The sequence below is a fragment of the Taudactylus pleione genome, unplaced genomic scaffold, assembly GCF_031769625.1.
Source record: "Taudactylus pleione unplaced genomic scaffold, aTauple2 ptg000676l, whole genome shotgun sequence".
Classification (NCBI taxonomy): Eukaryota; Metazoa; Chordata; class Amphibia; order Anura; family Myobatrachidae; genus Taudactylus; species Taudactylus pleione.
Window position 1 is genome coordinate 948,489 of NW_028285078.1, and position 18,019 is coordinate 966,507.

Sequence of the window (18,019 nt, forward strand, 5' to 3'; positions counted from 1 at the left end):
TTAGTAAAAGTAGTGATGTTCCTACTTCCTCTCTGGGATGATGAACAACTCCCAGCAGCAGCAACAGCACTAGGAGGAAGTGGTTCTTGATCTTTCCCTATTTTATTTCTCCTTCATCCACTAGGGGACACTGGAGTTCAAGACAGTGGGGTATAGACGGTGGTAGAGCAGAGCCTGGCACTTTAAATAATTCTGAAGTGTGACTGGCTCCTCCCCCTCTATGCCCCATCAGCCCCAGTTTTTAGAATGTGCCCGAGAGAGCCGGTCACATAGGGCTGAGCTCCAGCCCACTCTTAGTATTTTTTCTTTTATTTTCCTTTATTTTAATTTCTAGCTTTCACAAAGCATTGAGGACAGGCTGACAGAGTACTGCGTCTGTCAGCCTGCTACATGGAGGCATCAGGTGACCCGCCACCACTAAAAAAAGAGTGCGTGTCGGAGTCCCAGGCACCCTGGCAGTAGCTCAGGGAGGACACGCCACAGCTTAATATAGAGGCTGCGTCCGTGCTTCCGAATGCCTAGCCGCAGCCCTGATGCCAGCAGTGGTAAGTATAGCTCTGTTCCCCTTATGGGAAACGGAGTTTAATCTGCGGCCCCTCCGCCCCCTCCCAGGCTCATGTGGCATATACTGTAGTATATCCCCTCCTGGAATCCTGTAACGCCGCTAGCGTTATTACAAGGGGCGGAGCTACCGCGCATAGAGCGCGGATACCAGTACAGGGAGACTGTTCAGACAGGCTGTAATGTTGCTGCCTAGCAGCATGCCTGATCCCTGCACGATGAGCGCTGTCTTACTTTATAGAGCCTGACAGCGCTCTGTTTGCTGCTCTCACGAGAGCCGAATCTTCCCTCTGCTCTATCCCCACGAGGAGGGAGCCTGCCGCGCCCCGCTACTCCCATAAGGGAGTCTACATAGCACCAATTGGCGGGGCTTAGGGAGCTACTCAGCGCGGCTGTTCCCTGCCGCGCTGGTGCTTGTAGGAGCGCTGGCTTCTGCACACAGCCGCCAGGGAGCGAGGCTGTTATTCACAGCGCTCTCGGCTGCGGGTTGCGGCGCCGGTGCTTGTATGAAGATTGCACCGGCGCTGTCTATTTCATTCCCGCTCCACCACTCGCTTTATGCCTGCTATACATTGTTTGCGCCCCGCCCGCTTATTATAGTAGGGGCAGAGTCTACTTCATGCTGGCTTGCACAGATGCCGCCATACTCCAGGAGTATTATTAGCATATGCACCTGCCTTAAAAGGAGCCGGGGCTTATTGCCAGCATCACCTGCATCCTCACTCTGGAGTTGTGTGGGGGGTGCAACCCTTAACAGGGTTGTGGGTTTTATTCCCAGTACGCCCTAGCTGTTTGGAGTTTGTATGTTCTCCCTGTGCTTGCATATGGCCTCTACCGTTTTTTTCTTTCCTTAAGCCTACAGCACCTGGTCTTATTAGGTTTAACGGCACAACTGTTTGTACTTTAACCTGCAGTCCTTATAGAGATCTGGCTCTGCCTCATCTCGGTTATATTGCAAGTAGTTCCCCTACGGAACTGGGCAGTGTACTGGTTTAATATTATATAATAAAAAAAAAAAAAAGGACCCGCCGCCACTATTATAGAGTGAGTGTCCGGGTCCCAGGCACCCTGAAGCATGGGGAGGAACATGCCACAGCCTAATATAGAGGTTGTGTCTATGCCACTTTGCCCACCACATATCTATCAGCGCCTACGGCCACACGCCCGATCTCGTCTGATCTTGGACGCTGAGCAGCGCCAGGCCTGGTTAGTACTTGGATGGGAGACCGCCTGGGTATTCCAGGTGCGACAGGCTTATTACATTGAACATCTGGGGCAAATATGCTTGATGTGTAACAGAATAATGCAGTGTGTTTCTTGCATCTATAGCTGCCAGAGATCACTCTGCCTAAATAGTTGGGGCCACTGTTCTGGCTGCTGCCAGAAATGACGGTTATTGCATACCTTTAACCCAAGGTTAGCACAAGGGTGCGTCCCATCCCCAGGCTTAGGCCTCACATTGGCTCGCCTTAAGAATGAGCCGTACTCTTCTCATGCACATATGTGGCTGCACATATGTTAAATCTCAACAGCCTTCGGTGCTTACCTTAGAAGGTATGCATCTGTGCATCTATAGGGATTTATATCTTATTTATTCCCTTATACTGTGGTTTCTCTTCAGATCGAATAAATCTTTCGCCTTTTACTTAAGATTTCCGTGGAGAGGAACAATCATGAGTTTCATGTAATTTTTTGATGCCCGGCAGCTGCTGGGCTGCACACACAAGAAGTAACGTATGGCCGTTGTAGTGGTTGGCATTGCTGTCTCACATCACTGAGGTCATCTTTTGATTTCCATCATCTGGAGCCAGAAGGGCACACCTGATAAAGCGAGTACACCGGTAACGGAAGAGTCCCAGGATCGCAATCAGTCTGGGATAGTACGTTGCTAACATTTCCTGCCCCAACACCGTAGCAGAATGACGTCCACGCGCGGCACATGAGTAGTCTCCCTGTGTGGAGGTAAGCCACATGTATGTATATACTTGTATTTTGTACTAACCCTGCGTTTAGACCTGGGGCTCAGTTCCTTCTAACTATTGCCCGTGTTATATTTTTCAAATTATATCGCCACCTACTAATCTTGTATGTAGGTACGCGTAGGCATGTAGGGATTTATGTATGTGTTAAGTATATATATATGTGTGTGTGTATATACAGATGTATGTGTGTGTGTATATGTATATATTATTATATATATATTGCTTCTTATCCTTACCATTAAAGCAGGGGTAGGATATGTTCTTATCAGTTTTATGTCTGATACCTAGTATATTTAAAGAGGATGCTGCGATGGGAGGCTGGACTCTCCTGATCTGGTAGTTTGTTCTATAACTCCGCTTTACACCATCTCTCCCTAGGGATTGGGTGGTGTGTGTATATTATGTATATAATTATGGATATGTGTAGGTATTCCTATACTTCCACATTCATTAAGATACATCTTATTCCACGTCTGGAAAGCTGCCAGGGTTTACCAGAAGCTGTCGCTTATTTCCATACATATTATATGGTGGCTCTATAGATTAGAGACATGTTCTGCAGCTTACATAGGATAGTCAGAGACTCCTACGGCATTGCTTTTAGTATGGACTCTATACATGTCCAGGGGCCTTCCTGTATGTCCACACATGTATATAAGGATATGTACTTACACCCGCCTCGGGTTATAGTCCTGTTTCCATCAGTCTATATCTACAGTGTCCACTTCAGGGGACCTATTAATTACAACTACACTCTAGGGCGCACTTAGTAACAAACTTGTAAGACACTAGGAATGCAATGTGTGTATATATAGATATAGCATGCTGATCTCCTGGTGCGGGATATGTGTATGTGTGTATATGTGTATATATATATGTAATGTAGCGTGCGGATCTCCTGGTGCAGGAGTTTGACAAGTGACTTACTATGTCGGTACTAACTCTTCCTTTCAGAGAGTTTGCCTTTTCATGCAGCTATGTTTATATGTGTGAATGTGTATATATACTGATATATTCCCGTTCCTTGTATGAATTTTCCTAATAATTGGAGAAATCTGTTTTTGCCCCTGACTGGCGTTATCACTACGGATATATCTCTTCTTTACTTGGGATAATTAACGCATTCTATGTCTATGTACAGGTACCTTTCTCGGTATCGATTCTGGTACCTTATATTATTGTCTTGTCGCATATCTCACTACAATAGGTATCTGTAGGTCACTTGGGTACATTTCCTATCAGTACATAGAGAATCCAGGATCTATTCCATCCTCATGGCTTATTTAGTTAATTTACATGAGGCCTAGGGCCACCCGTCGATATAGGCAGGGTCTGGCCTGGGTTGTATCAGATTGTGGGCGTAATACACACTTCACCATTATAAGTGTTAATGTAAGGGTACACTAGCAGACCGTTTTTGGGGTATGTGTAATCTCTATATGGATACATATCCCTAATGGAACAGGCTCAGGTATAGCGTCCTGTTGTACGACCTTCTTGTCTCCATTAACAATTTGCTAGTTTCTACAGTATTTTCTTCTGCAGCATCTCCAGACTGAAGTCCGTGCTGTAGAGCATTGATCTTTGCCACTGAGGCTACTCTCTGTACCTGACGTGGTGGTTTGCTGTGAGATGAATAAGGTCAGTGACATCCTACATAGCGTCCAGAGGGCTTCTGGTCGCTCACAGGTAAGCGGGCTTACCCCACTAATGCCTCGGCAGATGCTTTCTTTTTCATGCATCCTGACATAGCTGTTGTTCTCTCTTATGCACCCTAGTTGCTGTCCTAGCAGCCTTCCGCTCTTTTAAATCAGTTGGCTGTACACTTTAGAGCTTTCCTGGTGTGTGGGTGCATAATTGCAACATTGAGATTTGTGACCCTATTCTACTGGAATCTGTTGGGGTTATGGACTGAAGTACATCTATGGGCTAATGCACATCTTTACTATAAAGTGTGACAGTCTCTATGTTCCATACAGGGGGCCTGGTTTGTTTCCTGTTCAGTATCTGTTGATAATTCAGCACACTGACAGGTACCTGAATGGTACCTTCATAGTTGTCCTAGTGCTTTAGCCTTGCGGATGGGATACTTCCCTATATTGGTAGCTCTCCCTGGGTGGAGGTGGCATCCGTGCTCTTTTTCTGCTAAGGGTATCCTGGGTGTTTTCATACTATGTTCAGGCCAGTTGTTGGTACTGATTACACTCTACCATCATGAAGGAAGTTGTCTGCTGTTTGACAGGATGGGTGGTACTGCCGTCTGACCCACTGGAAGGAATTGTAGTCTCAATCCTCTCGTATCCGCCTCTGCCTCATGCCAGTGGGATCTCCACTCGTTGACAACTTCTATGGTTTAAACCTTCCACTGGTTACCAACCCTTTAGTAGTTGGACCTCGAGAATGGTTCAGGGCGACTGTTAGGTCGTGATTCTTGCCTCCTTGTTTGCTTTGTTAGGAGTCTGTGGACAGGTCCAGCTCTGTCTCTGTATATTGGTCTCATTATACTTTTATCTATATGATGTCCCGCAGTGCTGGGATTCTGCTGTCTGAGACTGTTGCAGCTTCCTGTAGTTGTCGCTAATACGGTTTTCTCGAGTTTTGTTCTCATGTTTCTGCCATTCTATGGATTCTAGTTGGGGTTTTCTGCTCCCAACGGTCTTGCTTGGTCTGTTTTTGGCTGAGCTTACGGTGTTCTGATGCTTTTCATCTGCGGGTACTCTCTCTAGCCGTATTCCATTGAATTTACGCTGTAAGTTGTGGAATGTCTGTGACTGTTCAGCAAGGAGCTCTGATTGTCTCCTGGCTCTACGACATGCCTCCAGTCTTGGGCTGTCCCTGTTTCGGTTGGCCGGGAGGTCGGCAAGTACTCCGCGCTTCCCACCCGGGAGGTTGGCTTTGGGACGTCCCCACTGTCTTGAACTCCAGTGTCCCCTAGTGGATGAAGGAGAAAACAGGATTTTGGTACTTACCGATAAATCCCTTTCTCCGATTCCACAGGGGACACTGGACGCCCGCCCAGCGCTGCGTTCCTGCCGTTTTGTTGGGTCCTTATCTAGTTGTGTGACTGCATGTGTTCCCTGCAGAGGGTTCCTCTGTTCTTCTTCAGTCGGTATTGTTCCGTTCTGTGGTCTTCTCCTTCTCCTCATTTTCCTATTGTCTACCGTCTCCTCTCGGGCTCAGTTCTTAAACTGGGGCTGATGGGGCATAGAGGGGGAGGAGCCAGTCACACTTCAGAATTATTTAAAGTGCCAGGCTCTGCTCTACCACCGTCTATACCCCACTGTCTTGAACTCCAGTGTCCCCTGTGGAATTGGAGAAAGGGATTTATCGGTAAGTACCAAAATCCTGTTTTTTATCGGAGAAAGTTTGGTCCTCCATTTATGTTATATTGATATATACGTGCGGCTAAAGCGCACACAAACACAGAAAATATTTTTTTATTTTTGCTGGAGATTAGTGCACTTTGTGGGTTACACCACCCTTTAAGAAATGAGCCAGCCGGCTCTTTACTTATGGGACACAGGCGCACGCTTGGCGCTGCTCCTTTGTTGATGCACGTGCAGCCACAGTGCACACAAGTCACAAACACAAAATATATATTTTTTTGGTTTGGACTGGAGTGTACTTTGGGGGTTACAGCACCCTTTAACGGTCAAGCCAGCCGGCCCTTTACTTATGACACAGGCGCACGCTTGGCACTACTTTGTTGATGCACGTGCGGCTACTGCGCACACAATTCACAAACACAGAAAATATATATTATTTTGGTTTGGACTGGAGTGTACTTTGGGGGTTACAGCACCCTTTAACGGTCAAGCCAGCCGGCCCTTTACTTATGACACAGGCGCACGCTTGGCACTACTTTGTTGATGCACGTGTGGCTACTGCGCACACAATTCACAAACACACAAAAAATATAATTTTTTTAGCACTTGGGGGGAGCACCCCTGATGGACAGAGCACCCCCTGGACAACACTACAGCACCCCTTTAGGACTGGGACACTGCACAGGACTTTGGAGTGGACACAGCCCCTATGAAGAACTGACTGCACAACACAGTCCAGCCAGCCCCTATGGACTTTGAAGTAGTGGACACAGCCCCTATTAACAACAGCAGCACAGCACAACACAGCCAGCCCCTATGGACTTTGAAGTAGTGGACAACAGCAGCACAGCACAGCACAACACTGCTTTGCACTACACTACACTACACAGCCCAGCCAGCCCTAACTCCCACCCTCCCTCTTCACTGTCCACAGCCGAGTGAGAAAATGGCGCCGACGCGGGTACCTTATATAGGATCCAAAACCCGCGAGACCCGGAAGGCGGGATGATGACGTTTTGCCTCGATTTCAGATCCATGTCAGGCGGGAAAAGTCGAGCCGGACTCGGATCGGGGGGGCTCGGGGGGTTCGGATTTCAGAAATCCGAACCCGCTCACCCCTAGTACAGTGTATATGGGGAAGTTGCTATGTATTTATCATAAGAGAGGAGGTTATTCTTACATAGTAGGGAGGTATGTTCATTAACTAGTGAGTATGTACTAATGCAGCAGTTGTCATCAATTTCATGTTATGATACACTTGTCCCGTAGTTTGGTTACATACCTGTACAAATATTGTCAGAAATGTGATTATAGTTGAATTATTATTATATTAAAATGTAGGGTACTTGTGTACTTTACGGACTCATTGCAGAGAGAACCCAAGTGTCCTACACTCATTATTATCCATGATGGTAATATCTAAATCCCCTTCACGGAGAGGACCCGGACGTCATCAACCAGTGTCCAGCGCCATTCCCTACCATCCAAGTGGGCATAGAGGGGGAATATAACCTTGTAGCGAGCCACTGAGCCCGAAGCGTGGGGAGCGCAGCGAGCCTGCGAGGGGACAACTTTCTTCTTTAGCTGGGGACAACTTTCGGTACTTGTGTATGTACAGTACACAAGTACCATTTAAAACATTCATTGGGTTCTCTCTGCAATGAGTCCGTATAGTACATAAGTACCAAATGTAGAAATAAAACTATTTAAAATGCATGTATAATAAACGTGATTATCGTGTAATGATCCGATAGGTGCACACTAGATTACTATGTACATATACAGCAATTGCTCCTTTTTACTCCCTGTTTTATTTACAAATGATTGAACATTTCAGTTGTCCTTTTAACACAGGGATGTTGAACCTCAGGCCCAGGGGGCTGCATAAGGCCCCCGGAATCATTTGGTCTGGCCCTTGGAGCTTTTTTCTGCTAGCCTCATCTGGCTAGCAGGGTGCCTGGAATGGCATCCTGCAGCCAGAATCTATGCAGCAGTGCTGCCTAGAGCATCCTTAGGACACTTCAGACGGTCACACCGCTGCCTTTACAGCTCCCCGGAACATCCTCAGGATGCTCCTGGCATTGCTATAAATTACCAATGATTGTGGCCCCACCCCTGTGTGACATCACGCAGAGGGGGCATGGCCTGCATCAGGCCCGCGAATAATGTTATATATATCAAAATGGCCCTCGGCAGAAAAAAGGTTTCTCACCTCTGTTTTAACAGAACAATAGAAATTGCTGCATGTGGACAATTTCAGGAGCCTTTACCCACTACAAAGTGTCATTGGCTAACACATCAGCTATACACTGTAGTTATACAGGGGGAGATGTATCAAACAAGTGGAGTAGTTACCCATAGCAACCAATCAACTTCTAGCTATTTGTCAAGTACATTCTATAAAATGTTAGCTAGAAGATGATTGGTTTCTGTCCTCTTAGGGAGGTTTGATACATCTCCCCCATGTACCAAACTAGTGTTCTCCATCATAGAGCGAAGTGACCAGCCGATGGGGGAATGACACACAGATAATCGCAGCTGTTCTATCTTGTGGGGACATTTAATAGCGCATATAAAATAGTACATCTCTAGTTTTTGTTTATGCAGAGTTTTTTTTTATTTTTTTATAGGAGGCCTTTTATCAATAATCAGATACTATGGATATCCGTGAGATTTGTGCGCAATATTACCATCCATGATGGCATTACAGTATGCGATAATATTGCCCGACTGTATTAAATAGCACATGCAGGGACACTAGCTCTGAAAGCTGTTCGTGCGATGTGCCCGGAGTGAAGTGACCACATCAGCGGTCTCTTCACTCCTCTATCGAGACTCCTGCGCATGAGCGGTGTACAGACCACACATGTGCATCGGCCATCGCGGGGAGGGATCCGGAGGTACCCTCTCCTGGTAAATTTTGTGAAGCCTAGTCCATGGGCCATAGTATCTAACCAATGGTGCAAGGTAGGGGTGGATTTGTATTTGCAAATAGACCCTTTTGGTTTATAAGTAATAATAAAGAGAAAATGATGTACAAAGGTGAACATGGGCTATGATATATCCTTCAATGGACAAAGGAAGGGCCGGCTCCAGGCACGTTCAACCAGTGCGGTGGAACAGGGGCGCCATAGAGGATGCACCCCTCCCAACCATTCCCGATTTCAGCGAGACAGTCCCGTTTTTTGGGCACTGACCTGCTGTTCCACCCATGGGGCAAAGTGTCCAGCGGGCGGGCGGGAGGTTGAGCACCTCCACCACCGAAGCTGTGCGGCTGTGCCGGCCCCGGATAAGAGGAATGGATGCATCCATGCAGTGCAGGAAGAGGGCTGGGGGCAGCCCAGCTACTGGTGTAGTGCTGGGCTCTCCCCCAGCCTGATGTTAACACCCCCCCCCCCCCCAAATAATGTAATTTAGGGGTGTGGTCTATGGTAATTAGGCCATACCCCATTTTCACTAAACCTAACCCCCCATAGTGCTTAAACCTCCCCCTACCCGCAGTACTTACCGTTGGGATGCCGGCGCTGGGATTCTGACAGGTGTCAGGATTCCGGCGCCGGCATCCCGGCTGTCTGGATATTGACCGGATCCCATAAGACCTTGTGGAGTGGTCAAAACTGTGCAGTGTATCTTGTATTTAGTCATGTGATCTTGTATTTAGTCATGTGATCTTGTCAGCACTTGCAGTTTCCATGCACAGATGAGCTAATTAGTCACTTGGGTGGTAATATTATTGGCTAGACAGGTACAGAACAGGTACATCAGTAACCTGTTTAATCCATACTTTATTTTAATATTTATATAACTTTAAGTAATGATAAACATGTTTTGAAAACGGTGTATAGCACATAGTAATGTTTAATAGAATACATAATCAAACGTGTATTTTGCTTCTCATCAAGTTAAATAGGAGTCACTGTGAAGTGGTTTGTTAGAGAGCTATGTAAATAATTCTATGCCTTTTATTTTTTTGTTCAAGTGAAATTGTCCACTAGGTGGCATTGTCTATTCTACAGAAACTTATATTACCATTGCAGTGTGAGGAATATAGTGGCCTGTACTACTGTAATAATATAAAGAACGATAATGATGAAACAAAAATACTTATTAATGAATGCCTGATGGGAATATCCGTGTTTCAGGCATGAAAACTGTATTTGGGAGAAATGTAATGAAGTGAGATTCTGTCAAAATCACAGGTTTTTGGTAACTTTTGCCACACGATTTAAAGCACTTTTATTTTAATTTTTTTTATTTAAAAAGGCAAAACCTGAAATTTTTGAGTTGGTAAAACTATTTTCCGTATACTTTCCATTTAGTTTTCATGGCAGACCAGACAGCGTGCTAGAGGCACCAGAGCAGGGAGTGACACCCCAGGCAGGGAAGAGGTTGTGACGGGTGCAGGGTGCTACTACTGCAGCATGGAAGTGGATGCTTGGCATGTGTGACAATGTATATTACACTGCATACATATGTGTTAACGTTAGTGTGCTTGGTATGGGAAAAGCAATGTCATGTAATATGCAGCTGTCCCTCCAGTTTTTGCCATGTAGCACAACACCATATACCCAATATATCTCCATATAGCCCCATGTGCTAGTACGCTCCTATATTGCCACATGCCACCATATAATATTGTGACATATAGGGCCTGATTCACAGTTGTACGCAAAGCCAATGGTTTATGTATAACTGGGATGTTGTCGGTCTGCGCAGGATCTGGTATGAGACGACATGCTGCTGCTGTTTGAGGGCAGGGAAGGGGCAGCGACGGCCAGCGTCCAACAGAACGGGGGAGTGGCGGCTCTGTTTTCTGATCGTGCTAAGGCCAGTGGGCACAACTTCACTTGCCCCAGCAGCCTGAATTCCACGGACGTTATGAGTTATTTGATGGCTGATGGTCACACAGTTGATCCCATTCTGCGTCTTTAGATGCAGCATCAGATCACAGAAGCCTGTGCCTTTAGGACGCCTGTGGAAAAGAGTCTATCTCTGAATCGGGCCCAGAGTCTCCTGGTTCTCCTCCCTATGACCTGCAATCATCTCACTCCTTTCGTTCAACCATCACGACTGCGATTGTACCTCCCATCTGTCTTAAGTATCGGAGCTGTTGCTATTTACTAGTCTAATTGGGGCTGAATTATGTTATAATGGACAGTGTAGTAAAAATGTAGCATGGCTCTCTTGTTTTTCCCACACAAAATTTACCACTTGGACACTGGAGCTTTACTTTGGCTTCTTCGGTTTCTAAAGGAACATTTTCCTGGTTAGCTGCTGCCATAGAGTAACCTGGCCCGTCAGCAAGAATACAGCTGGTACAGATGCCTTCAGATATGAATCTAAACTTCTGTTTTTTCTCAATTCTTCCATCTAGAGTCATGGCTGTGCCACCGAACTACACAGACCTGGGCAAAGCTGCCCGCGATGTGTTCAATAAGGGATATGGTAAGTAGATACTGTGCATATACTTCAGCCGGAAATCTGTCATTTGTGTCATAGACTAGACCTAGTGGGATTTGTTCCAACAGTTGAATTGCATACATTATAAAGACGCTAACTTGCCTTATGGTCTTCAGTTTTATTGATTTTAATAGTTTACAAATGAGAGAGGAAATTTTTGTACAGACCTTCCGATTTATTTCCATACTTATACTATTGTTTTTTACGTTGCTAGAATGAATGTTTAATTTCCTTTGTGTAGATTTACGCTGAAATTACAGAAAGGACTTCCAGCAAGCAGGGGGGGTTCTGTAGAGTTTAGAGTAGCTATTGTCTACACACTGCGGAGGCAGCCATTTTGTGGCTGGTCCACTATTGAGTTTAGCTATGCACTAGGAGCCATGCTTACCAACTTATAAATTCTCCTCCACGGGAAGAGCCTGGGGAGGAGAAGCAGGTGAGCAAAGTTGGGGGCGGAGTCTACCAGGTTGCATCATTAAGCCCCGCCCCCTCACGTGAATTTACAGCGGACGCCGGATATTTAAAATAGGGAGTGGGTCTAAATGACACGATTCTCATAGAAACACGTCACTTGACTCCGCCCCCGCAACGCACGGACCTGTCGATCCCCGGTAATATTCTCTCCATTCTGCCCACATTACTAGGAAGTGGGCAAAATGTGGTAGAAGTGCCTACCCTTCTGGTGGTGCGGGGGGTTACCCAAAAAATCGGGAGCCTCCTGTGACTTCCGGGAGGGTAGACAAGTATGCTAGGTGCTAGAGGCACATCATTGTAAATTGTGGTTGAATTTGCATGACTATGTATGTAGACAAAATAAACAGCTAAAGTCTTCTGTACTACTGAACCTGGAAAACTCAAACTTATGGTGACATCTTCCCGTAATAGTTTTCTGTTTTGGTTATAGGGTTTGGACTAGTGAAGTTGGAGCTAAAGACAAAATCCTCCAGCGGGGTGGTAAGTAACAACAGTGTATGCTGTTTTGTTTTATGGATGTATCCCAGTTGCCAGGTTACCATTGCGATAAGATCCTGTCTGTCGTTCTTCATCCCGCCTGTAGAGACAACTGTACCTACATGGTTTTCTTGTGACCAGAGCCCATTAGCACAGTGTTCTGTATGATATGCTGTTAGTGGTTATAGACGTGGCTCTATAATTGCTGGAAATCCAAGTTATGTCATGATGGATCTCCACTAAGGGCCAGATTCAATTAGCGTCGATAATATTGCCGGAGATGATATCTGCCGATTATCACAGATTTTTTTTTCGCTGACATTATCGCACCCGCAATAATCAAATAGACTGAAACAGGCGAAAAGTTTTCTCCATCTCAGACCAGGAGAAAAAAAAATGCAACATCCCCCTAATGATAAATCACTCCAAATATTATCGTAAGTTGCGTACTTTGGCGAGAAAACGACCAGTCAAATTTTGGGTGAAAAAATTAAAATAGTTGAAAATTAGTTTAACGTATTAAGTCTGGTTTTCGGGAGGCCGTATGAATGTGACAAGTGTTTTAACAGTGCACAGTGTAAAAACTGTCATATTACGACGTTCTTTTGATGAAAATGCGGCCAAATTCGCTGCCGACGGCGAAATAGCCTGTTTTCGTCGCTAATTGAATACGGCCCTAAGTGACAGTGGCTCAGATTGCTATAGTACACAAATAATGTATGTGGCCGTTACACCATTGCTGGCTTCTACATTTGTACAAGTGTATGTTTACACAGACGTGAGAGAAATTACACCATGTTTCAGAACTGTTTTAAAATTTCAGGATTTATGCAGCAATCATCTAGTCCTCACCACTTCCTACAAGTTGATATATCAATGTCCTGTAGCAAACACCATGTAAGACTCATAAACTGATACAGAAAACAATAACCTGAAGTTAGTGCTGCTAAAGGTGGTCCTACAAGCCACGGAACCCTTACTTTTCCACACTTTAGCCCTCATTCAGAGGCGGTCGGAGGATGCAAGCGGTCGCTCAGAAACTGGGCGGCCGCTTGCATCCTGACCGGCCGCCTCTGTTTCGGTCGTTAGGCTGTGGGTTTACACCCACAGCTCTAACGACCGCTAGAGTGATGGTCGCGATGGTCATAGACCATCGCGACCATCGGGGCTTACGACGAGACCCTAGGGTAGGGTCTCACTTGTCGTAAGCCCCAGAGAGCTTCTGGCTCTGTCAGAGCCGGAAGCTCTCCACTGACATCACTAGTGATGTCAGTGGGGCCTCCCCCCAAACGGTAGGCGTTCCCATGGGAACGCCTCCGTTTGGGCTGCCAGCCCCCCGGCCCGCCTTCCAAACGGGGCGAGCTGTCAATCAACATCGACAGCTCGCCCCCTTTGGAAAGAGACCCGCTACGACCGGCGGTGTCGGTCGTAGCGGGTCTCACGCATGCGCACGAAGGAGCCGGCTCCCTCTTGCACATGCGCACTGGACAAACATCGAGGCGGCCGTGCGGTCGTAGACCGTACGGCCGCTTCATTCTCTACACTTTATCTCTACACTTTATCTCTGCGTATTTTTTGTGTAAATAAAAGATTTCATTGGTTATTTTTTTTTTTTTATCACCTGACCTTAGATTTATGTAATATTAGGACTTAGCAAAAATTAGATTCCTATTTATGGTCTGGTAATTAAAAACACAGATTTGAAAGAAGGTATATTCACTGGGGGCGACTCAATTCGGTGCAATGTTGAATAGCCCCGGAAAGGCGTTCCCAGAGCTATTCATTTGACCGCACTGTTAAGCCTGACTAAAAACACTTAAGTATAAGAATACTGATTACCACACCTTAAGCTGGGTATTTAGTCGCGCTAACCGACATTCTCTGACTAAAGTTGCTTTGACGATGCTTTTAGTGCCGCACTAAGCCGTAAAGCAGGGGTGGGGAACCTTTTTTGTGCCAAGGGCCATTTTAATACATAGAACATTATTTGTGGGTCCGGTGCAGGCCACGCCTCCTCCGTGTGATGTCACACGGGGACGGGGAAACACTCGCCAGTGATTAGAGCAATGCCTGGAGCATCCTGAGGATGCTTCGGGGAGCTGTAAGGGCAGCGGTGTGACCGTCTGAAGCGTCCTAAAGACGCTCTTGGCGGCACTGCTGCATAGATTCTGGCTGCAGGGTGACATTATAGGTACCCTGCTATCCAGATGAGGCTAGCAGAAAATAGCTCAGAGGGCCAGACCAAATGATTCCGGCGGCCTTATACGGCCCCCAGGCCTGAGGTTCCCCGTCCCTGCCCTAAAGCATCATGGCTGGCACTGGTCTGATTTCTGCTTGTACCTCAGTAGGGTGTGAGCAGAAATCCTGCAGTCGGACTTAACTGCACGGTCAATTGAATTGCTCTGGGAACTCCTTCCTGGGGTTATTCAGCATCGCGCTGTATTGAATTTCCCCCTTTATTACAAATATTTCTGTGTAGTATATAATGTGATATGTATGTATGTTTGTGCATTTGCCTAATTTGTGTAGCATAACATGGTGTTTTCTCCTCCTTTCCATGCAACTTGGATAACTTAGATGGTAAGAAAGCACAAATCCTCCATTTATAATATTGCCAGAGGGAATTAGTCCTAATCAGGGACTCACTATATCATTTGAAGTCTGAAGCAAAATAAAAACTCTGTAACTTGCCCCAGGCTGTGTGGCTTTAGTGGAGTAGACAACTATTGCAGATAATGGGGAGAATTCATAAGTAATTCATGAAGAAAAACAGTGGTATCGCCAAAGCTCCTAATAAAGTGAATACGATAACTGTACACTCCAGTCCGCAGTAATGTGTCAAAAAAGACAATTTACTGAATGATAAAAACATGTGAAAGCTATGCAGACCTAATAATGGTAATGTATCAATAATATTACATTGCTGACAACTGAGTGAATGCAAACAGATTCAAACATAATACTCTGCGTATATATTCATCACCATAGTGCTAGTATTCTTATGGGCCTATATCCAAAAGTAGGCAACTCTGTAAGAAACATATCTGTTCTTTCAATAAAATTACTGTGTCATAAATGTTGAAAATGTTCACAAAGGTACAAGTCACATCATGAATATAGTGTGAAGACGTAGTAGCAATACAATGAATTGAGTCTCTCAGCGCTGTTTGTATAGTCGGTATAAATATCGGGGACCAATAGAAAGTATTAAGTCAACCTCAAAGGATCTTCTTATAAGAGCAACCTTTATAAATGAAGTAGCCTGTATAGTGCCCGGTGTACGGCTGTATAGGATGTGAAGCGGGTAGTGACTGGGAGTGTCAGTAAGTGGAGCCAGACATCTGGCACAGCCGGGAAATGTGTCTATAGTTAATCCAGGTGGATAGTGTGGATCCAGTTGCCGCTTTAAGAGATGTGGGTAAAGCCACCAGGTGTAGCTGCTTACTGCAATCTGCACTGTATCACACTGTTTCCTCTGATATAGCTGGCAGGTGCAGAGGCTAGTAAACACCACTGGGCACACTAGGGGCTTTATTTACTAAGCCGCGGCTCCTGTAAGCTACATCTTTCCAGACTTTACATTGACTGCGATTGCCGTTTTAAATTTTCATCTTCAACACGCTGGTAAGCAGCGGCTTACTGAAGCCGTTGCTTCATAAATAAAGCCCTAGGACACCTCAGACAGGAGGGAAATGGTCAAATAAAGGCTGTAGAATGTAGTAAGTACCAGACACACACTGTGTCTATTCCCAATAAGTGGACCTAGTATGCTGTGAATGGGGATCAGCTGATTATTCACATATAAAACTGCTACTTGGATATATTCAGGCAATGTTCACAATAGTATAAAATTGTGAGTCCAAAGACAGCCCACAAAAGATATATCCATAGGAATATTACTTGGCACAGGCTGTGTGCTGTCCTTCCAGGTGATGTAGGCTGGAATTGGTCACATCATAAAGACCATCAATAGCATGGACACCATTAACGCTTTTCTTTCTCTCTCTCCAATTTCTTTAGAAGGGGAGAATTAATAAATAATAATTGTATTTGTAGGAGTTCACAAGCAGCGGCTCCTCAAACACTGATACAGGGAAAGCATCCGGTAACCTGGAGACAAAGTACAAGATGAAGGAGGCAGGACTCACTTTCACACAGAAATGGAATACAGACAACACCTTAGGGACCGAGGTGGCCCTAGAAGACCAGGTAAGTTGGAATCACTGACCTTATGGACGTGGTAGACATTACTTGTGGTCACTGAGGGTTAATATGTTTGTCTGCCTTTCATTTATGCAGTTGGCTAAGGGTTTGAAGCTCTCTCTAGATACCACATTTGTACCCAATACTGGGTGAGTGATGCCCCCTGCATGTCCCTGACCATATCCCACCCTATGACTTCTCCACAGTTGTTCTTCTCCAATTTGTCATTAATGATTGTTTTTATTCATCTTTGTGCATGACAGCAAAAAGAGTGCCAAACTCAAGACGTCCTATAAGAGAGACTATGCCAACCTAGGCTGTGATATTGACCTCGACCTGGCTGGTCCCACCATATATGGGTGGGGAGTCCTGGGCTACCAAGGCTGGCTGGCTGGCTATCAGATGGCCTTTGACACTGCTAAGTCCAGGCTGGCACAGAACAACTTTGCATTGGGCTACACGGCAGGAGACTTCCAGCTGCACACAAACGTGTGAGTGTCTTTAATGGTACCGAGAAACACAATGCACTATGTAATGTTCTGAGTATCTCTGTTGATAATGATTGTTGAATGAATGTTGTCAATCTATCAGACCTCTGCTTTATCTTTGCTCAGGAATGACGGCACTGAATTTGGAGGGTCTATTTACCAGAAGGTCAATAAGGACATAGAGACCTCTGTGAGCCTGGCATGGAGTGCAGGCAGTAACAACACTCGTTTTGGCATTGGTGCAAAATACCAGCTGGACTCAAATACCACCATCTCTGTAAGTGTGCCTACTGCCGTCAATATGTTCTCTTTCCTATAGCTTGCTGATATTTCTATATAGGTTTTTTTTTCTTGTGCCCATGATGTGCCTCTTTTGAGAACCAAGTGCAAATCTAAAGGCCCTGTTGCCAGATCGTGAACAGTTTATGGCTTTGTTTAAATTTTTTATAGATTGATAAGAAAGGGTTTTAGTCATTAAAGAACTTGACCAATGGTTATCCCTGCCAGAACTGTGTGATTCCAATATCCCGCATTACAAGTGCCTCAGCAGTGTGCTGTCCTTCAGTCACAGCTAACCAATCTGCTGTAATCTACAGTACATGCTAGTATTCAACATATCCAAGGCTGCTGCGCCTGGAGAATAGGCAATGGCTGCAGCACCTAAACAACATGGGGGACCAGAACATGGAATCTCCATGGCTTTATTCGAAGAATGAAAGCAGAGTCCACCGTAAAGCTAACCCAGGGTGGAGACCACCTTTAACCCAAAGACATAATCAAGAACCGTGTTCTCCCATGCTTTATATATTGGGTGGTCTGCCTGGCAAAATTATCTTGCCACTCGACACTTTTACGTTGTGATTGGTCAAGACTTGAGTTACCCACCGCCTCAGTCACCCTACACCCACACGGCAAGGCACCGCACCGTTACGGGAGTAGTCAGGCTCATTTTGGGATTACAGCCGGTATTAGAGGAGAGGGAAGGTCTGAGCAGCTAATATCTGTGCATGGAGTCTGTAGGCTCCCATCAGGTGATTGATGGGGGCTG

The 18,019-nt window shown here is 45.7% G+C and overlaps 1 protein-coding gene and 1 non-coding gene across 2 annotated transcripts in view; both read left to right on the forward strand.

Annotated features, from left to right (window-relative positions):
* Nucleotides 1-18,019, forward strand: part of VDAC3 (voltage dependent anion channel 3) — a 35,561-nt gene that overhangs the window by 4,681 nt on the left and 12,861 nt on the right. The window contains exons 2-7 of the mRNA XM_088455866.1: nucleotides 11,244-11,314; nucleotides 12,234-12,283; nucleotides 16,337-16,489; nucleotides 16,580-16,632; nucleotides 16,747-16,974; nucleotides 17,098-17,248. Coding sequence (XP_088311992.1) covers nucleotides 11,248-11,314; nucleotides 12,234-12,283; nucleotides 16,337-16,489; nucleotides 16,580-16,632; nucleotides 16,747-16,974; nucleotides 17,098-17,248 — 702 coding nt within the window. The 5' untranslated portion in view covers nucleotides 11,244-11,247. The remainder of the gene's footprint in view (nucleotides 1-11,243; nucleotides 11,315-12,233; nucleotides 12,284-16,336; nucleotides 16,490-16,579; nucleotides 16,633-16,746; nucleotides 16,975-17,097; nucleotides 17,249-18,019) is intronic.
* Nucleotides 2,163-2,277, forward strand: LOC148478150 (U5 spliceosomal RNA). Its single transcript, XR_015872446.1, has one exon. It is a non-coding gene; the product is annotated as a U5 spliceosomal RNA (small nuclear RNA).